Raw genomic sequence first — 23,050 nt, 5'->3', positions numbered from 1 at the left:
TGTAGACCAGGCTGGCCTCGAACTCAGAAATCCGCCTGCCTCTGCCTCCCGAGTGCTGGGATTAAAGGCGTGCGCCACCACGCCCGGCTCTAAGTTTCCTCTTAAACTCTAATAAACTATCCTTGAGCTTCAAAACAGGAGGATGGGTGGAGTGCCTTAGTGTGTATTTGGGAGCTGAAGAGATGTCTGTCTCAGCGAGAAGGGCACTTGCCACTCTCCCCGGACCTAGGTCCAGCTCCCAGCACCCACATTAGGTGGCTCACAAACATCTATAACTCCAGCTCCAGGGAATCTGAACTCCCCGGAACCTGCACACATGTAGCACACATTCACACACACAAATAAACAAAAAATTTGAAGGGACCAAGTAAACATAGTGGACCTAACTTTAATGTTAAAAGTGAAGCAATGGGATTTCTCTTGAGGCTCAGAAAAATATAGATACCAGTCACTTGAGAAACTTGAACACAAAAATAATACTTCAACAACCTGGACTTAGATGTGATTGTTCCTCCAGAGTCAGTTGGGTAAAGACAAACTGAAGAGGCTGAGGAACAAGCTAGAGGGCAGAGCGCACGTGCACTGATCCTCTCAACTGCTCTTCTGTCCACTTTATCTAATCTTGGTTTGGGAGGCTGCTATAAAGCAGACAGACAGCGAGCCCCAAGTAGCTGACTGACTCTAGATAGCAGAACAAAGGAGTGGAACCACCTACTAGTCTTTTCAACAGACACTCCGGGCCCAGAAATAACAGTAATGCTCTTAAAAAGCACTGTCTTTAGAAGTACAATAAGATGAAAAAGCACTCCAGAACATTTCCAGTGGGAAGATAAATGACCACATTTTGGGAAAGCCTTTACCAATATGTATCAGAAATTCCATTTTTTGAAGCAATTATTAAAAAGTAGACCAACATGAACAAATATTCTATATCCAGTTACAAACTTGATCATTAACAATACCAAAAGTGTACTGTAAACCAGTAGCAAGGTTCAGTAATAGAATACTATATATAGGGCAATTATGAAATGTTTCCATATTTTTTCAAAGAAACTAGAAAATGCTCAAAGACATACTATAAAATTAAAAAAGGAAAATTCAGAATATAATCTGTGTAGTTTTTAAAAATGCATACCGTAGATTCTTTAAAAAAAAAAAAAAAAAAGACTGGGGAAAACACACCTAACCATCATCATTGGGTTTCTTTCCATGGAAAGAAAGTTTACATAAAATTTTCAATATTGAAATAGCCTTTAAATTTTCTAACACCCACTGTTTCTGTTTATTATCATATTATTTATGGGTTGTCCTACACATTCCATCGTGTGTCCATGGAGATCAGAGGACATCTAGCAAGAGTTAGTTCCCTCCTACCATGAGTCCTGGGATTGGTTGCAGGTTTCTCAGGCTTGGTAGCAAGCACCGTTACCTACTGAACCGTCTCCCTGGCCCAAGAGGGTTTTTTGTTCTCTGAGATGGACTTTCTATTCTGTACCTCCAGCTGTCCTAGAACTCACTACTGTAGCCCAGACAGACTGGCTTTAAGCTCAGAAGCCTCTGGCATGGCTTCCCAAACCCTGAGATTACAAGTGTGCACCACCAGGTCCTCCCACACACTGGCTTTATAGTCATTAGCACTTTTATAATATTAATTATTTTTATTTTTGGAAGCCTTAATTTTATGTGTTCGCTACACATAACGTACGTGCACTAGAAGGGTGCAGACACTTTTTAACTGAGATAGAACCTCCCTATATAACCCTATATATAGCTGGCCTTACATTCACAATCCTCTTGCCTCACCATCCCAAGTGCTGGGATTATAGGCTTATAGCACAATGCTAGTTCCATGATGGTAATTTTATTTAATAACATTATTGTTGTTATGTATGTATCTGCACATCTGTGTATGTATGTAGTAATGGGAGTTAGACCTAAGACAAATACTCTACCACCTACCTATATGCCCAGTATCTTGTCATCTTAAAATGGCTTAAAAAGTTAAAACATTTTTGCTCTTTTAAAATTTCTATAATTTTAAGAACGCAACTAACAAAACTATCCTATTTTTAGAAGTTCTGGATATTATTGTAAATGTCTCATTTTTCATATACATGAACTCTTTTTAAGATTATTTATTTAATTTATATGAGTACATTGTCACTGTCTATGAAGAGGGCATCAAATCCCATTGCAGACGGTTGGGAGCCACCATGTAGTTGCTGGGAATTGAACTTAGGACCTCTGGAAAAGCAGTTAGTGCTCTTAAGCTTTGAGCCATCTCTCCAGCCCATACATGAACTTTTAAACACAGGAATAATAATAAAATATCTATGATTTTCTTCATTAATTACTTTGTCACAATTTCACAATAATTAAAAGTAAAAATATCACTTTGGAGTTTTCCTTGAATAGCCCAGTTATGAACACAAGGACTATTTCCCACATTATACTTAAAAATGCAGCAGACCAATCCCCTACACACATCCCCTTACTAAATACTAAAAAGACTGGGTTTTTTGTTGTTGTTTGTTTTTTGGTTTTTTTTGGTTTTTCGAGACAGGGTTTCTCTGTATAGCCCTGGCTGTCCTGGGCCTCACTTTGTAGACGAGGCTGGCCTCGAACTCAGAAATCCGCCTGCCTCTGCCTCCTGAGTCCTGGGATTATAGGCGTGCGCCACCACGCCTGGCAAAGACTGTATTTTTAAAGCAATTTTTATCTTACTCTCAAAAGAAAACATCTTACAACTTGTGTCCCTGAATAAAATGATTTACCACAAGAGGCAGAGGCCAGCCAGAGTTACAGTGAGACCCTGTCTCAAAATAAATGAAGGCATACCACAGTATAAGGTACCAAAAATAAAGGAGGAGGGGGGCTAGGGATGTGGGGGTGGGAATTCTTTTTCTTCTAATGATTTATTATTATTGTGTTTTAATGAGGTATATGTGTGTTGGGGGAGGAGCATGTGCATGAGGAGGCCAGAACAGGCCACAGATGCCTTGGAGTTGGAGCTACAGGCAGTTGTGAGTAACCTGACTCAGAGTTGAATCTAGGGTCCTCTACAGAGTAGAATACGGTCTTAACCACTGAGCCACCCTTCCAGCACCAAGGAGATGGGAATTGTGGGCCTGACAAAAACTTTCTAACCTTCAACAAATCGTTTGACCATCGGCTTCCTTATCTGAAACACAAAGGGGTTCACTCTATGTGACAGATCAGATTCACTTCAGTTCTTATTAATGAAAGAGTTCTGGGACTGCTGTCCCAGTACAAACTGAGTTGTCTGTAACAGTCCTGGCTGTCCCAGAACTCCCTTTGTAGACTAGACTGGTCTCAAACTCACAGAGATCCACTTGCCTCTGTCTCCTGAGTGGTAAGACTAAAGACATGTGCCCACATCTGGCTCCTGAGTTGTAGTTTTAAAGAACCACTTAACATTAGTTTTAGTTAGAGAGGGTCATTCAAATAAATGCTAGAATGTATAACTATCTCAAGACATGTTACAAGAAGTTAACTATTTCTGATTATCTGCATATTCTTAGGTTATATTTCATTTTAATGTTCCGTTTTAAAATAATCTTTAAATGGAACCTGACAAGTCATTGGAGATTTTAAAGTCACTAATACTTCAGTGATTGAACTTTAATAAAAAGTGTTTAACAAAGTTCTCTCAGGCATATCCACACAAGTGTTTAATTTTCAGTGAAATGGTGCTCAGTGTAAACTATTTAAAAGTACACAACACTACTTCCCAAGCACTCATTAAATCATCAAATATTTACTGTGTGTGGTGCACACCTTTAATCCCAGCACTAGGGAGGCAGAGGCATGTGGATCTCTGAGTTCAGGGTCAGCCTGGTCTATGTAGCAAGTTTCAGGCCAGTCAGGACTACACAGTGAGATCTTGTCTAATACACGTATATACTATACATATATACCTCAGTACACACACACATACATAATAATGTATGTATGCATGTGTATATGTGTCATCTCCACCTCTGTGCTAGACCCTAGATATCCAGCAAAGATAAGCAATTTTCCTCTTGCAGAATTTACATTTCATCTAAAGTGCTACAGATGAATAACCAAATAATAAACAAGAACCACCAAATGATCAAAAAGTTCGGGGCTGGTGAGATGGCTCAGTGGGTAACTTCCGAAGGTCCAGAGTTCAAATCCCAGCAACCACATGGTGGCTCACAACCATCTGTAACGAGATCTGACTCCCTCTTCTGGTGTGTCTGAAGACAGCTACAGTGTACTTACATATAATAAATAAATAAATTTAAAAAAAAAAAGTTCTATATGGGAGGGATATAGGACCTTGTGCTCACAGATACACATTAGGGGAACTAGATATGCTAGACACATGGGGCTGTTCTTTCAAAGGAAGGGATGCATAACTTGTTATTCACACAGAGGCCGAGAGTGGATGTGGTTAACAGCCTGGTGACTATTGCACTATCTATGTGGCCAAGACCACACTGGACCTTCCCACAGACACTTATATCATGAGTCTGTCAATCTATAGAACCTATCTTTATGGAAAGTGTCACATGTAGTCAATCTACATAAACCATCTTTATGGAAATTGTCACATGTAGTCAATCTACAAGTTTACATCAAATTGTGCTGTGCTTAAATGTGCCTAAAATAAACCACTCTAGGTCAGACTACCTGATATTTGAACCAACACAGGCCACTTAGTTGTGCTGCACTGAACTGCATTCCTGCCTCTCATAGACTGTCACTCTGCTAGCCATGGTGGTATTCAGAGAATTACAACCAAGACATCAATGCAGGAAATGCCTTTGCATTGGATCATCAAGGAAGCTCTCTCTCTACCAACGGAGAACTCAGTGACAAGAGCTAGGTGGGGAAGCCCATTCCACACAGGGCAAACCTAAGAGATCTCGACCACACTGTAAAGAAAACCAAATAAAAAGGACATCATCTGGCCTAGAAACATGACAGGAAGCCACTGTCATTTGAACAATGGGAAACTGATTTTACAACAGTTGCCCGGACTTTATATGTGCTGAGTGGAGAAGAGAAGCAGGAAAGCAAAAGATCAGGAGCTGGGTTCAGCAACCTAGGGGACGCATGCAAGTGCTCTGGAGCACAAAGATGAGAAGGGATGTGAAGCAGCTGGATCCGGGAGTCCTTGCTAAAGGACTAGACATGGGAGGATGGAGCTGTAACTCACTGATAAAGACACTGGGAGCTTGGGAGACTACAGTCAGGGCCAGGATCGGAGAGCTAGGAAACACCATTTATTTTCTAGTCTGCCTTGAACCATAATGCTTTCTGTTGTTGTTTTAAGATTTTTAAAATAGTTTAAAGATTTTAAGTATTTTGTCCACATGTATGTAAGCACACTACATGTATGCAGTGCCTGTGAAGGCCAGAAGAGGGCCTAAGAATCCCTGGGAGTGTAGCTACAGCCTATCATAAGCCAGCCTGCAGGTGCTGGGAACTTAGAGTCAGGTTCTCTACATCGTGTGCTCCATCTCTCCAGCCCTGTTCTCTGCTTTCTACCAATTAAATGAAAACGCATACTTTGCCTTGTGTATGCAGTTTCACCAGTACAAGAGCCTAAAGGGGAACAATTCTACTTGACCATCTTCTAGCAGCCTGGGGGGGTAAAATTTGCTGCCTTAATTAATTAATTATTTAATTAATTAATTTACACTACACACAATGCTGTGTATGCTGCAAGTTCCTTCCCACTGGAGTTACAGCCGCCCTGGCAGGAAATGCCTCACTATCACATTTTACAGAAGAAAAAATTCAGAAGCTCAAAGTCGCCAAATTATTTATTTGCCTCTTGTCATACTTCATAGACCAGAAATGCAAGCCATGGCAGATTGACTTCTGAACTGGGGCTAATTACATCCAGGATGGAAAACAGTCTTGTCCCTGGTGTAAGCTCAAGGTGTCCTGACAAGTCTGAGACTTTTATAAATACCCAAGTCTCACACAATTTTACCAAGGAGGCAGAAATCCAGTCTCACACAGCTTTCTAAGTAGGTACAGCTTCGTACAAAATACGTTCACTGCTTTTCTTAGATCTCAGGTTTTGTATTTTCAACCACAGTCTCATTTCTGTATCCACAGGTGGATACACAAACCTAGAACAAAACCCTCTAAGACCTTGATATCCTGGTTCCTAACCCAAAGCTCTTTTCCTTGTACCATGCTAATAGCTCAAATGTATTACAATTTATATCCAGAAGTTTTTCATAAACTCACACATCTCAGAATATGTAAAAGAACAAAAAGCTACAAAGAGGTCATAAAGGAATCAGGAATAGCTCAGAGGAGCTAAGAATGCTTCTCTTTTTCAACTGTATCTTGTTTTCTCTTTCCCTTCCTCATTCACAAATCTATTTCCCCCTTCTGTTTCTTTTTTCCTAAGTTTATGACGCAGAGTAAAAATGAAATTTTAGGGGCTGGAGAGATGGCTCAACGGTTAAACACACTGACTGCTCTTCCGAAGATCCTGAGTTCAAACTCCAGCAACCATATGATGGCTCACAATCATCTGTAATGAGATCTGATGCCCTCTTCTGGGGTGTCTGAAGACAGCTACAGTGTGCTTACATATAATAAATAAATCTTTTTAAAAATGAAAAAAATGAAATTTTAGGATATTTTAAATACTATTTAAAGAAATTTTGCAATCATACTTTAAAAAATAAGCTACCTGGGAAAAGCTGAAGAGATGGCTGAGCATTTAAGAACACTGTATGTTCTTCCAGAGGACCCAGGTTCAGTTCCCAGCACCCACACTATGGCTCACAGCCATCTGTAACTCCAGTTCTAGGGTACCAAATGCTTTCTTCTGGCCTCTGTGAGCACCAATACCCACAACAGGCATGTAGAAATGCATGCAGGCAAAACACTCATATATATATATAAAAAAAATGTTAAATAAGCTACCTGAAATTTTAACAATTCTTCATACAGGTTACTTTTTATTTGTTTTCTGTTGTTGTTGATGTTGTTGTTGATGTTGTTTGCTTTATGATATTTTGAAACAGTGTCTCACTATGTAGCCTTAACTGCCCTGGCACTTACCATATAATCAGCCTGATCTCAGCTCATAAAGATCTTCTTACCTCTGCATCCTGACTGCTGGGTTAAAAGTATGGCACTATTTTTTTATTTATTTTCCATTTTTGGTGTTTATTATGTGTATGGACTCACAGGGGCTCTCTGTCTACCATGGGGGTCATAGAGAATGGACTCAGGTCATAAGCTTAGTGGCAAGCACCTATACCTGCTAAGCCATTACACCAGTCCTATTTGTTAGTTTGGTTTTTTTTGTTTGTTTGTTTTTTTAAAGACAGGTGTTGCTAATGTAGCCCAGGTTGATTTAAAACTTCAGTCCTCCTGCCTCAGCTTGCTGTGTGCTAGAGATTCACCAATATTGAAGCGGAAAGCTTGGGCTTATCTTGGTTTCTTGTTTTGTTTTGTTTTGTTTTTCTTTTAACAGCTCATGGCTCAAGGCTATTTGTTACAGTGGGTCATTTCTAAAGCAAAGATTTTTCATCTCTGCTGTTTTGATAGGATTTTAAATTATTAACAGCATTAACAGATTATCAGCTTCTTAGAAGATTACTAGTAATTGTTCCCTGTATAAGACAGGAACACTGGCTAAAGCAAAAGCCTGTTTAATGTTTTAATCCTAAACACCACTGTTGACTGTTGTTTTAGATCTCAAAATTGTGGATAACTGATAAAAATATTATAATAAGGCATAGTGCCGGCTAAGTCCAGTACAGAAATGTAATGTATGATTACAGGCACAGTGTTCTGCATTTTTATCCTGTAAAGGTTTTACTTGATGTTTTATGTGTGCTTTTGCACAAGCATGCCCACAGGTGTAGACAGGTATTTGCTGATGCCCACGGAGACCACAAGAGGCACCTTTGCCGCTGCAGGTGCTGGCAACCAAACTAGAGTCCTCTGAAAGACCTGTAAGCACTGGTAACTGCTGCGCCCTCTCTCCGGCCTCCATCCCACGTTATTCTGACAACCAATAATACTAAAAAGATAACACTCAAATTATTAGGATCAAGGAAAAGTACAAAATATCTAAAACAAACTTAAACTCATCAAAAGTTATTCTCTTACCTGGGACATTTTAACAAGAAAGCACAAGCAACATTGGCTTTTCCAAGTTGTCAATTAGAATATACAAGCTGCTCAAAACTCAAACTCAGTGAGTTAAGCCATTGGTGAAACATACCATTAAGTGTATGCCACAGAGAATATTTATTCCTGGGTGGAAACACTATATCTGCAGATCTGAGATGGCTCAGCAGATGAAGGCATGTGTGCGGAGCATCATAACTGGGTTCAATCCCCAGGACCCAGAAGGTAGGAGAACCAATTTCCAGCAAGTTGTCCTTTGACCTCAGCAAACATGTAATGTGGCACAGAGGGGTACACATATTCAAATGTAAAACAAAAACAAACCAGTAAAATAATTTAAACTTCATGTGTAAAAGAAAACTGGAAAGTCAAAAGTTTAAAGCTGATTACAAATCACACTCTTTAAATAGTGTGTGTACCTACTGCATACAGAAGTCACTTTAAGAGCTTCTAATTTGTAGCTTTGTACTGTAATATACATAGTAAGGAAGGATGAGTCGGAGGCCCTGAGTGTGAGATGGGCTCTCACTATGAACTTTGTTTGTTTGTTTGTTTGGTTGGTTGGTTGGTTTCTGGGTTGGTTGTTTTTTTTTTTTTGGGGGGGGGGGGCGAGGGGAGGGGTGCTCCAGACAGTTTCTCTGTGTAGCCTTGGCTGTCCTGGAACTCACTCTGTAGACCAGGCTTGCATGGAGGAATGCCTGACTTTTGGATTTATTCCTCAACTAAGAGCAGCTTAGATGATGTCAGAAGCACCAATAAGAAAATGTAAACAGAAAGTCATTATCATTTTCTTTAAACATGTCATTTTCATCTATAATAAAATCCAAAGAAAACCAATGCCTCATTTGTTTCAGAGTATATTACAATGGGAAGTTAAAAGTTGTGGGACCAAATCTCACCTCTGATATTTAGTAACTATTAAACTGCCATTTTCCCTAGAGAAATAAATTAACCTCTTTGGACTTCAATTCTCACAACAGTGTGAAACAAATACCAGACTCCATCTTTGTAAGTACCTCACCAAGCACTGACAATCTGGAGTCTAAAACGTGTCTGGTGAGTTTCCAATAAAACTATAAGCACTATAAAACTCTGAATCACCATTTCCAGACTTATCTGGCTCATCCTAAGGACTGTGATTGCTTTCACAGTCACAGCCAAGATTTGCAGGAAATACCAGCTGGAGGAGGGAGCACTTACAACTGCTCTAGGAATCTGCACTCAGCCCTCTCCCTACCCTTCTCCAGATCCCATCCCCTCCAGGCTTTCCAAGCAGTCCTAGGGGAATAAGTGTGAGAGAATGTGTATTAATCTAATTTAAAGAAGCAACATAATGCCCAAAGAGAGGCATGTAACTTCCCAGCACTTGGGAGGCAGTGTTAAAAAGGCTCTAAATTCAAGGCCGGCCTGGTCTCCTAAGAACTTACAGGCAAGCCAGGGAAACACAGTAAGGACTCATGTCTGAAGGAGAATTGTTAAAAAGGCAAGATAACGGCAAACAAGGAAACAGTTAAATACCCCCACATCCGACTTGATATTTAAAAGATGCCATCACGTCTTCTCCAGAATGCAGGCAAGCTTCACAAAGAACTATAGTCAAAGGGGTCAGAAGTGTGTGAAGGGATGCGGCACCGTCAGGGAAAGGAATGATGGTGCCAGCTCCTTGTCTGTGAGCACAGAAACCTACTTACTACAAAGCATCCTTCAGCTAGGGTGGTTGGTGGTAAACCCAACCTGCAGCACCTGAGAGGCTAAGAAGGAGTATCCCTGCAAATTCAAAGCCAACCTGGGCCACACTAGGAGCTCAAAACTACCCTTGGCCACCTGGAAAGACCCTGTCTCAAGTAAACAAACAAACAAAAAACAGATGGAGCCCAATCCCAGGACCCATACACTAGGAGAGAACTGATTCCCACAAGTTATCCTCGGACCTCCACACACGTGCTATAGTGTGCGTACACACACAATGCGTACACACACACACACACACACACACATCAATCTCTATCTCTCTCCCATTCTCTCTCTCTCCCATCCTCTCTCTCTCTCTCCCTCTCTCTCATTTAATTAGAAAGAGAAAAGAAATCCTTAGGATATTCAAACATAGGAATGAACTCATCCACACTCATACAATGATTCATTGTATCATCTAGGAAACCTATTCCCCTATCCACCCATTAAAAAAGAGACAAATCACTTCCTTTGTGTTACTTAAAATACTATTTAATTCTAAGCATTTAGTACTCACTGGATGTAATAACAAACCTGTGCTTTAATAGCAGCTCAAATCTAAACAATCCAATTATAGATATATTTACAAGAGGGTTAAGTAACAGACAAGTCCAAGTGGAATTTGTTAATGTATGCTTTAATGGGCCTTCACATGCTATCCCAAACCTAAAATACACTAACCAGTTCATTGTGAGTGTGTCAAAACAGAGACTTAGTCACAAGTAGAAGGCTGCTTTACCTTTATGACATAACAGCTTAAACTTCAACTATACTAAGAACTAAAATTGATAAGATCTCAGCTGTGCTGAGGAAAAGCAATCTTGAAAACTGTTTTAAAAGGACTTAAGACTTCTTTAATCATGGCTCTAGGCCAAGAATGTGTTCAAATCTCTAATGTGGTTAACTTCAAAGACAGCACACGAGCACTGTTTATTTGTCAAAGAGATAGATAACTTTCTTGTATTGCAATGCAATGGTTGTTTACCCCAGCTCTGGAGCTCAGGGAATTAAATGTTTATTTTGCTATATATATCAAGCTTAAAGAAATTTGAGAAAACTTTAGACATCTGTATTAATCCCTCTACAATATTCTATTGGCAAGTGATACCTTCTGGGTGAGTTATTAGACTCAAACGTTTTTTTAAAATTAAAATACTAATAAACTTCCTCAGAAGGCCAACCATGTCATTAACTCACAAGTTGCCAGCATACTGCAATACACAGCACCCTGAGTCACTGGCCTTCCCTGCTTTCAGACTCTCATGACACTGCAAATAAACCCAGGGGAAGAGAGTCACCATTTCAACAGATAACTAAAATATTGTATGAAGAGTCACTCGTCAGAAAATCCACTCCTCTACCAAACAAGCAACTCTAATATATTTTAAAAGAGAGAGAGAGAGANAGAGAGAGAGAGAGAGAGAGAGAGAGAGAGAGAGAGAGAGAGAGANAGANAGANAGAAAGAAAGAAAGAAAGAAAGAAAGAAAGAAAGAAAGAAAGAAAGAAAGAGAAAACAATAACCACTGGGCCTTAATAAAGTTACTGTCTATATAGGGGATGCAGGTATGTGTGGAGGGAATTTTCTCTATGGACAAATGCAGTCAACAGCTCATTAGTTTCAAAACAAACCAGGAATTCCTAGAATCTAGAAATGAATTTCTTAGCTATAATGCCTTCTATGATCAGACTGATTTTGTACATCAGCTTATTCCATGTAGCAAAGAAGGTAAAAGGTCATGGAACCATCAAGTATTTTAAGGTTCTATCTACTGCCAAAGAGGTGCGAATTTGAAACTAATACAAAAATCCATTCTCTGTCACCAAATGCTACAAAAAAAAAGCTTAAATGTTGTTTTTGTTTAATTGTTTATTTATCGGATGTAAATATGTAGCCTTGGCTAACTCTGAGTTCAGTACCTGCAACCAACATAACAGAACCAATTTCTAAAACTTGTCGTCTGCCATCTACACACACTCGTGGAAGAGGGATTAAAAAGGTTTTAAGAATTCATTAATTCAACAAAACCCACATCTAGTTAAACTGCAGCACAAGGAGCATTAGGAGGGCTCAGGGCTGCTCCTCTAGTCTACTGACTTCAATAAAACACACAGATACTGCACACAGCAATAAAGCTCAGGACAACGTGCATACACCAGAGGAGCCCTGTGCAAGCTGAGTAGGAAAGTCATAGACACTGGGCCTTAAAGAATGAGGCTTCTTGTTTAAATTGGCTGATCTGCAGGGCTGTCTTAAGTATCTTCTTTATGTGCTATACTATATAAAGTTTTTCTCTTGCTCTAAGGATCACACACCACCTCACTCTACTCTCTACAAGGTCCTGGTAGCAGTGGCTATACTGCTATGCTAGCTCACTTAAGACTAACTCCTGCTTCCCCCGCATATATGAACACCACCCCCACTGACTGGCTCCCCACATACACTAGCACAGTAACTCCCACCCCCACCCAGATGGTCTGTGGGAGGAAGTTAGAGTGTATCCAAAGATAACCAAATATTTACAAGTGTTACATCTTCTTGATAAAGTGTTGCCTTTATTAGTATGCAGTGCCCCTCCCCCCTTTATCTCTCTAATTAGTTTGGCTTAAAGTTCACTTTAGCAACTGTAAGGGCAGCTATGTCTGCTCTTTTACAGCTTCCATTTGCTTGGCAGTTGTTGTTTTTTTTTGTTTGTTTTGTTTTTTTTTTGTTTTTGTTTTTTTTTTTTCCATTCTTTGATATTTAGTTTTTTGAGATCTTTGCTAGCTTTCTTTTCCCTTGAAGACAACATTTACTTGGTTCCTTCTTTTTAATCCAATCCATTAGTCTACATCTTTTTTAATGGTAAGATGAGGCCATTTCCATTACACTTAAAATGATTACAGAAAGGCTGTTTGCTGTTCCCTATAAACTGCTAATGCTGTTCTGGTTTGCTACTTGGTGGTATTTCTTTTTGTTCCTTCCACACTACTTTGGAGATTTTCCCAGGTCTAGTTTCCTTTCCTGAAGTGTCCACTTCTTGTACTCAGGTGGAGGAGGCCATCTTGCCATGACACAAGTCAAATTTTAAAGAGCTCATCCTTGGCTACATAGTAAGTTCAAGGCTAGCCTTGGCTACAGGAAACAAAATAGCAACTAACTTATAAAAAAAAAAAATCATTGAACCTGCAGAAATTCAAACACTCCACAAGTGACTACTCACTTTTCCTTTCTCAAATACAGGAAACCATGTGTGTTTAGAATTCAGAATGTTACCGATCTTAGGAAGGCTGGCACTGACAAATTTTATAAAGTGCCCTAGAGGGATTCATGTAGTGTGCCATTTAACATATACTTTTTACAGTTACAAAGCAAAAAGTATACACTTGCTTCAGATAGCTACTACAGAGAGCTTCATATTAGTTTGTCTCACTGCTAAAATGATTCATTTCTAATGCACTGGTTATTTTAATGTCAACTTAATGCAAGCTGAAGTCATCAGGAAGGAGAGAGGCTCACTTAAGATAATGACCCCATAAAATGAAGCTGTGGGCAAGCCTGTGGGCATTTTCTTAATTATCAAATGATGATGAGGTAGGGCTGGACCATTGTGGGTGGTGCCATCCCTGGGCTAGTGGTCCTGGGTTCTATAAGAAAGCAGGCTGAGCAAGCCATGAGAGCAAGCCAGTAAACAGCACTCCTCCATGGCCTCTGTATCAGCGCCAGTCTCTAGGTTCCCACCAGGTTTGAATGCCTGCCCTGACTTCCTTGAATAATGTACAGTGATGCAGAAACATAACACAAATAACCTCTTTCCTTCTCAAGACGTTTCGGTACAGCAATGGGAACCCTAAGTGACTACGACACCCAACTTTACATTTTTCTGCTAGTTTCCAGAGCTTTGGGATTTCAGAAACACGAATCAAAAGATTACAGCCTACAATAAAGTCACAATTACTCTGTTTCAGATATAATTGGTGTCGCCAGTATGGTACACCATACTGTAATGGTGATATTTAGCCATTCAGCACCTTGCCAAATATGTATTTAGTGAACATCAAATTCTCCAGGATAAACTCCAGAGCCCTAATCGGTATGTTTGATGGCTGATCTAGACTATCAAGCTGACTGCATCTGTAATCAACTAAAACCCAAGCAGCTGGGCAATCTGTGGGGAATTTTCTTATTGGATCATTTGAGAAAGCCACGCCTCTGCTAGCAGGCTATATAAAAGACCACGGACGAAAGAAGCCTTTGTTTTTTGCCTGTTTGTCCTTTTGGTTTTTCGAGACAGGGTTTCTCTGTATAGCCCGGGCTGTCCTGGAACTCACTTTGTAGACCAGGCTGGCCTCGAACTCAGAAATCCGCCTGCCTCTGCCTCCCGAGTGCTGGGATNTAGACCAGGCTGGCCTCGAACTCAGAAATCCGCCTGCCTCTGCCTCCCGAGTGCTGGGATTAAAGGCGTGCGCCACCACACCCGGCTCTTGTCCTCACTCTTGTTGGCAAGTTCAACTGTCTTGTTCCAGAGCCAATCCCACACATGTTAAAATCTAGTTTTTACAGATTGTGACAGGGATTAAAGACTGTCCCAGGATTTCCTTGGGACTCCAACACCAGATTAGGACTTGTGAGACATCATTCGGCCTTGTGGAATGAGCAACTCCCAGAACCTTGGCCTCTGCTGAACTGCTTGGCCTTTACATTTTATGTATTTACTGTTTTCACTCTATCATTTCTGTTCCTTTAGAGAAGTTAACACACATGCATACACACACACACAATCCAACAACCTCACAATTCTTTTACTTAAATATAACTATTATTGTTGGGGATTGGTTCTAATGCTTTGATTAATCTGGCCCCCAAAATCAAGAATCTGTCCATCTAAACACTGAAGCTCCTTGTCTCCAATTGGCTTTTGATCAATCAATAAAAGCCAACAGCCAATGGCTGGGCAGGTAGATTGAGGCTGGACTTTGAGATTGGCATGAGCTAAAAACCAGGAGAGGAAGGAGGCAGAAATCACCATGATGGGAAAGAAGAAAGACTAGACCTAAAGGCCCACTGACATGTGAGAATCAGAGAAGATGTCCACATGGACCACTTCCCCAATTGTGTTTGGGGTAGCAGAGATGAAAAATAGATTTTAAATGATGTTAACTCAGAAGTACCAAAGGGGAGTGTTTACTAGCAACGGGAAGGATTAGAAATGCCCAGCAATTAAGCCAGTCACAACATATCAAAACTAAGCTAATCTCTGTGTGTGTGTTTGGGGGGTTGTCTTTCCCAAATCCAGAGAGCCCCTGGGCAGGTGAGAGAGGCTCATTATGTTGCCCAGGCTAACCCCCAACTCCTGTACTCAAGTGATTCTTATGCCTAACCCCTTCAAGTAAGGGTTAGAGTAGAGTGCCACAGCACTATCCAGGTACCACAATTAATTACTAAGATTCCACTTTTTTACACAAGTTAATATAATTGGAATAGAACATATCTATATTCTTAGTATGTTTTTTGGCTTTGAGGTTTGGAGATTTTTGCTTGTTTGGTTTTTGTCTTTGCCATACTAGCAAAATGAATACCCTCCCAACCAGAGGAATTTGGCTTTTCTTAAAAGTCAATACATACCGAACACTTTACCACACTTCATATCACTTTTTTTAACTTCCAATACATATAAATTGGTACCTTTCCTATTTATATTCCTATTCTAATATTTCTTTTTTTTTATCTTGTTTGAGACAGTATTTTATTTAGCCTAGGATAGTCCATATTATATAGCTGAGGATCACCTTGATTTCTTTTTGTTTGGTTATTCTTTAAAACAAACAAACAAACAAAAAAAAAGATAGGGTCTCACTGAATATCATTAGCTGGCCCAGACATCTCTATGTAAACCAGCCTGGCCTCAAAATCACAGAGGTCCACCTGGCTCGGTATGGTTCCACCCTGGGCTGGGATTAAATTGTGCACTATCACATTCAGTGTCTTGATATCCTCCTTCCACTCCCAAGTCTCCTCTGACACCTCTCTTCATCAAGCTGGAGATAAGCAGACCCGATCTGAACCCCATGCCCTAGGCCCAGTTCTTTTATCTCTGAGCTACACCTCCACTCCAAAGCTGTGCTCCAGGTCACTCACATTCCTCTCAAAACCATCTCTTCTGAATCTCGTTTTCATGTGTGGGTTTATTTCTAAGAACTCCATCTCTAAACCCATCTCTTTCATGTTTACATATTTCTTATTCATAACATCTTGTTTGGTTTTTGATGACCACTTCTGTTTCAAGACATCTTTAAAATAGTCATTTTGAAATCACTGTAATATTTCCATTAGATTCTTAGTGGATTTATCTCCTGGTGGCTGTGCCAATTTTCCAAGGGTCTTCCTTCTTCCCATGACTTTAGACCTTCTCCTTCTTCTTCCAGCAATTTTGAGACAGGTGACCACAGTTACAGAGCCCATGACCTCCAAGCTCAGTACTCAGTACTAGGTGACACTAAGGGAATTTACAATTCCTGATGATGAGCCATCTGGCAGTGGGGCCAGGTTCACAGCTTTTTAAAGCAACAGTAGAGAGCAGATGAGCTCAGCTTTCTCTCAGACAACCACAATCTGGGTCCTTGTTTCACCCAGGGCATTTGGCTCCGGATCCCCGGCCAAATTATTTCCACCAGTTCCTAAAACCGACAGTATAAATCTACATTTCATCCCTGCCGTTATTCTTTGGGGATGTTTATCTTTTTTAATTTTAGGGGGCCTGTTTGTTTTTAAGGGTTCCATGCGTAGGCCCCTCTGACCAAATTTACTAAATTGCCTAGGCTGGCCCAGACTTATACTCCTCCTGCCTCAGACTCTCTTGTGCTGTTAGGACTTGTATATACCACCAAGCCTACCTCTTGCTATTTCTGTTTCTTTTTAAAATTTACTGATGAAGAATTTGGAATTGAGTACAACATCATCACAAGATAAGCATGAGGACGATGCTAGCAGCTATTCAACATTTGTTTTAGATTTAGTCAACATTTACAATGTTTAATATTTACTTTCTTAATACTTAACAATCTTATGAAGTAGAAACTCTTACTAAATCCATTTATAAATGAAAGAAGAGATGCACAAAGCAAGTAACTATCTTCCCAAGATGATCATCTATTAGCAGCAGGAATCTCACCAAAGGACTTGATTCCAGAACACACACACACACACACCCCGATTATGAGCATTCTGCACACAGACAGGATTTTAATCAAAAAAGGCAAATGGAGCCTTGTTCCAGGATGGCTCAAGCTTACCAGCTTGAATGCCAGTCTTTTGCTAGAGCCCTTTCCATGTTCCTTGAGTTCAAGCATTTCCAGGCCTATGCCTGGATACCTAGGACTAGTCACACAACTTAGTTTACCTCTCTCTCTCTCTCTCTCTCTCTCTCTCTCTCTCTCTCTCTCTCTCCCTCCCTCCCTCCCTCCCTCCCTCCCTCCCTTTCTCCTTCCCTCACTCCTACAACATTTACTGCACCCTGGTACATAAAGCCCAGAAAAGGACCTTATGCAAACTGTCTCTGTAAGAATTTGTTTTCTATTCCTTCATAGCCTAAAGCCTAAAGGATTAAATTGTACATATAAGGGAAACGTTTATAGCTAGAACTGGCCAACTTGACTTTAGGCCACATTAAAAGGTATAGGGTTTGGTAGGGTTTAAAAAGGTGAAGGGTACCTATCAGTCCTACTCCATGCAACAACAAACTTTAATTGACGAGTTATAATGACCAGACATTGCGAAGAACACTAGTGACTTTTCTGGTCGGAAGGTATTTTACTCATTTAATCCTCTTTGCAGGCCACTATAGGAATCACACGCTCATTGTATTAAGATTATCTTTTAGAAAGTTTTCCAAAGGGGGAAATGTGTCTTATAGGACAATCACTAAAGTTCTTCTCTGATTACCTGTGACTTGTTTTGGGTTACGAAGCAATTTTAAGACACAGGATGTACTATGATGTAAGGGACTGAGGAAAAGAAAAATAGAGTATGTAAGTGAAATGCTTAGAACCCAGTGTGTGGGGAAGCTGAAATGGCTGGCCGTTTCCTTGCAAGTAATACCAAAAGACATAACCCCTAAACAATCATTTTTAGAGTGTGTGTGTGTGTGTGTGTGTGTGTGCACGTACAGAAGACAACCTTAGGTATCATTCTTGGGAATGTAGTCAGCCCCCTTTGACACAGTTTCTCAGTGGCCTACAGCTTGCCAATCAGCCTACAGACTGTGTCTTCACCTTCCCAGTGCTGCTTTCCAATAGACGTGCACCACTATACTTGGCATCTTATATGTGTTCTGGTATCAAACTCAGATGCCCCTGCTTACAAGGTAAATGTTTTACCAACTGAACCATCCTTCCCCATACCCTTTGAATAATCTTTAATCATTTATATCAGAAGGAATCACGATAATTGGCTCTTGGGACTCAATCTTTCCTAATACCAAATTCATAGCTTACAAGTAAACTCTAATGATCAAGTAGAGCTGAGTCTACAGTAGGTAAGGCAGAACTTGAAATTGGAGACATAGAATCAATCTACTTAGATTCTTAGAAATTTTCTTCTTAGAAAGCTAAGAAGAAATCTAAGCCAGGGTAAAGTCTAAAGACAAAAGATTAGTAGTGCTACTAACTGATGTGGGGACAACTGCTGAAGGCCAAGATTTAGGACAAGAAATGGACTCGCTTGCATATATGTGATCTTAAAGATCAGCAAGTCACTTAGAGAAACTCAACAGTTAAACCTGGCTTCTGAAGACTGTATGTGGTGGCAGCCTGGAAATCCCAGCACTAGCGAGGTGAAAGCAAAAAAGACTAGAAGTTCAAGGTCATCCTTGGTTCCAAATCAAGCTTAAGGCCAGCCTGGGGTACATGAGATTGTGAGACCTGAGAATTCAGAGATCTCACATATGAAAATGCCCAAAATTGCCAGGCGTGGTGGCACACGCCTTTAATCCCAGCACTCTGGAGGCAGAGGCAGGCAGATTTCTGAGTTTGAGGCCAGTCTGGTCTACAGAGTGAGTTCCAGGACAGCCAGGGCTATACAGAGAAACCCTGTCTTGAAAAACCAAAAAATATAATAAGATAAAATTAAAAATGCCCAAAATGAAGCCTAGACACTTATTACCTTCTACTCCAGTCAGGCTGAGTCATCTCATCTCCCATCCCCAAGAGGCCCTGCCTTCAGAATAATTTCCCTGTAAAGGCAAAGTCCTTACTTCCCACCTGGTTAGCTTCTAGTCAAGTTAATAACGATCACCTTGTATTTTTCACAAGTTCCACTTAGTTCACAGGAGTAGACTAGCACCTGGATCTTACCTTGTTCTTTCTCCATACTCAGTTCCTAGCACAGCGCCTGAAATAGCACATACTTGAAAGACAGACCAAAAGAACAGACTGGGCATGTGTTCAACACTACTTGGAAGATGCTGTGTCTTCTTAGAGGTGACCCCTGAAGCAGTGAGCTTGGCTAAGATTTCCAAAGCAGAGAAAAGGAAATTGAGTAGTTCTTGTGTAAATGTCTGATACTCAGTTTCTTTCTCCTCAAATGAAAACATGGTACAATAATCTGATTCTTTGAAATCTTACAACTTCCAGGCCCTAAAAAGCAAGCAGCTTAACAAATGGTAAAGAATAAGAAAGGCAAAAACTCTTGTCAGATGGGCCCCAAAGCAGTTTCTCACTCTCAACAATCCTGACAGTTTTAGCCTGACAATCTCTATCACAGAGGGATTTCTGTTAAGATGCCCAGAAACACCATTACACATTAGTAGGAGCATCATGATGGGAGACCAAACAAGGAAATCTCTATAGCTGTCAGATGTTGTGGTCTACAAAGGGACTCACTATATAACCTTGGTTGACCCGAGCCTGCCTCTGTGTCCAAACTGCAGGGATTAAAGACATGGGCCACCATGCCAGCTTTTTGCTTGTTTTAAATCACATTTAGTTGTTTGTTTATTGTCTGTGGGCATTGTGGGCATGCATAAGTGCATACCAAATGGGCTGTCTTAGTAAGGGTTCATTGTTGTGAAGAGACACCATGAGGACAGCAACTCTTTTTTTTTTTTTTTTTTTTTTTTTTTGAGGGCGGTTTTTTTTTTTAAAGCCTGGCTGTCCTGGAACTTTGTAGACCAGGCTGGCCTTGAACTCAGAAATCCACCTGCCTCTGCCTCCCAAGTGCTGGGATTAAAGGCGTGTGCCACCACGCCCAGCCGAGGACGGCAACTCTTATAAAGGAAACATTTAATTGGGGCTGGGTTTCGGAGGTTTAGTCCATTATCCTCATGGTGGGAAGCATGATGGTGTACAGGCGGGCACAGTGCTGGAGAAGGAGCTGAGAGTCCTATTCTTGATCCATAGGTGACAGAAGAATACTACTGCACTATGCCTAGCTTGAGCATATGTGAGACCTGAAAGCCCGATTCCATAGTGACACACTTCTTCCCACAAAGCCAGACCTACGCCAACGAGGCCACACCTCCTCGCAGCGCTACTTATTATGGGCCTAGCATTCAAACACCTAAATCCATGGGGGCCATTCCTATTCAAAGCACCACATGGGTCCTGGATCTGGATTAACACAGGTCGTTAGGCTTGGCAGCAAGCACTTTTACTCTCTGAGCCATCTCACCAGCATCTTTAAACTTTACTCCACTCCCCTACTCCACCAAAATTATCACCAAGTTTTGCCAAATGTTTCTTCTAAGATAAAATTCCCCCAGTTAAAAATCACTTCCTAGGCTGGATGGATGGCTCAATGGTTAAGAGCAAACTGCTCTTTGAGAAGAGCTGATTGGGTTCCCAGCACCCACATCAGATGGCTCATAACTGATTCTCTTTAACTCTAGATCCAGGGCATACAAAGCCCTCTTCTGGCATACATGTGACACACATTCACACAAACACACACATATACATAAAAATAAGAACTATTTCCCTAAAGATAACTGACAACTCACAAATTCCTAAATTCTTTTCGTAATATCTATAAATGCTTTTTACTAATTTACATGTTCTCCACTGACGGATTCTATACATTAAACTGTGCCTACAATTTATGCTGTTTTCTCTCACAGTTAAACAAAATTGGTAGAAATCTCTTAACTGCCAGGAAAATCATAGAGTAATTCAGCCGAAATGCATTATCATTCAGCAATCCTGAAAGGTAAACTAACAAAGGGAGGAACAGTCTACTCAAAGGGCTCTGCATAAAATTAAAGAACATTGTCCATACAGTCAAAAATCTTTTAACTTCACCTGTGCAGAAAGCAATAGGTTAGCATTATGGAAAGTGAATTTTATTCCTCTAAATTATCTACAATTTTAAATAGACAGATATGTATATGGCTCTTTCATTTTTGGTAAAATTGAGATAATTATAGAAATGGTCTTATCAGGCTGGTTTGGATTTGAGTTAAAATATGTAGAATGCAGAACAGCACCTGGCATATACATATCTAAGTATTAGTCATTACCATGGATAATTTTTAGAAATGCATACTCGAATAGAAGCATGTCTTGGATGTTGTGTAAACACACTAGAACCAAATAATAAACTTGAATCCTGATGCCCAGGGTTCGAATTTTCCTTCCTTAAATGTTTTCTTTGAGCTTCAATATCCTCACCTGTAAAATAAGATTAATCCCTGCATTTCTTTCATGGAGGCTTCTTTATACCATTACTTCAGATGGTAAGCACTGTTAAAATGGATCATCATAATATATAAAGTATCATTTTTATTAAAAGAAAATCTAAGAGGACAGTATCTGTTTATTCAGTGGGCCGGGGCAGAGGACAACAGAAGAACAGAACAGGTTCACTGCGTCCACCACGTGGGTCCTGGAGTCTGACTGAACTCAGGTCATCCGACTTGGCAGCAAATGCCTTTATCTCTGAGCCATCTCACTGACCCAGATCATCTAAAATTTAAAATAAAACATCCTCAGTTTTTAGGTTGGGTTTTGTTTTTTTTTTTTTTAATGTTTTACGTTTGTGGTATTAGACATGCACAATAACCTTCTAAGAATAATAGCCACTAAATAAAGCCACTAGGAGGGATCTGCTCAGACCCATTCCACCAAGGACATGATTTGGGACCCCCCAACTTCCCTTTTCAGTTGTGAATCAATTCTCCTTTTGAACATGGAAAAGATATGCTGAAATAAATGGAATTTGCCTTGTATAATCAGTAACAGGCCCACGGTTTTAAATCAGTTTGATGCGTCTATTTTTAGGTAGCAAAATCAACTGCCTTCCAATGAGCACTTCAAAGTCATCAGACACTGAGCGCGCTGGACTTTATACTTATTAGGAAGAAATTTAAAAAAAAAAAAAAAACGGCTTTTTGTAAATGAAAGTTGCAACATCAATTGTGCGTCAGGTGTTGGGAGAGAGAGCTCTCCGCTCCTGCCAAATATGCAAAGGGAAAAAAAAGAAAAACAAACAAAAACTTTCCTAACCAATTAGCCTGAGGTTACTTGGGGTCCCATGTAGGGAGGGGGTCTCCAAAGATGATTTCAGAAAGCTGACGGAAAACTCAAAACGCTCTTCTGCAACGCCTTCTGAAGAATTCCGAGAATGTTATCTTTTACCAGGGTCCAGGAGGCGCCCGGCGCCTTCCCGCTAAATACCCTAGGAAAGGATGCAGCTCCAGATAGGTCCTTTGGGGTCGCGCTAGCGCGGCCCGCGAGGACTAGCACGTGGCGCCGGAGGAAGGCTCGGCCCCCGGGCCAGCAGCTCTGATTGGTCAGTGGCTGCCAGGGCCGAGAATGCACCTGAGCAGAGTCCAGGACAAGAGGGCACGGAGGGGAGCAGCAGCTACGCGGGCAACTCCCCGAGCTGCAGGTCCAGCGCGCTGACCCCACGAACGCAGCCACCAACCAGCTGCGCCAGCCCACGTGGGCCTTGGCTCACTGCGAGTGCCGTCTCCCTCCTCCCCCACGTAGGGCAGCTCTCACCTCAGCGCTTGTGGCGCTTCCACCTTGAGCTTTTTGGGCTTCGGCTCGTCCGCAGCTGCCATCTTCACACTCTCACCGTAGTTTGGCTCTGCCGCGCGTCCCGCCCCTCAGTCCGGTGGCCCCGCCCCTCAGCTCGTCGCCGCCCCCTTTTCACTAAGCCCCGCCTCTCCTAGCTCCGCCCAATCC

The 23,050-nt window shown here is 40.9% G+C and overlaps 1 protein-coding gene across 1 annotated transcript in view; it reads right to left on the bottom strand.

Moving 5' to 3' along the window:
• The window catches only part of Adk (adenosine kinase), a 398,197-nt gene extending 375,206 nt beyond the window's left edge, over positions 1-22,991 (bottom strand). Inside the window, exon 1 of the mRNA XM_021182427.2 lies at positions 22,865-22,991. Within this exon, the coding sequence (XP_021038086.1) occupies positions 22,865-22,926 (62 nt within the window). The 5' untranslated portion in view covers positions 22,927-22,991. The remainder of the gene's footprint in view (positions 1-22,864) is intronic.
• Positions 22,992-23,050: the final 59 nt, after the last annotated feature.

The sequence above is a fragment of the Mus caroli genome, chromosome 14, assembly GCF_900094665.2.
Source record: "Mus caroli chromosome 14, CAROLI_EIJ_v1.1, whole genome shotgun sequence".
Lineage (NCBI taxonomy): Eukaryota > Metazoa > Chordata > Mammalia > Rodentia > Muridae > Mus > Mus caroli.
This window is presented reverse-complemented; position numbering and strand designations above follow the sequence as displayed.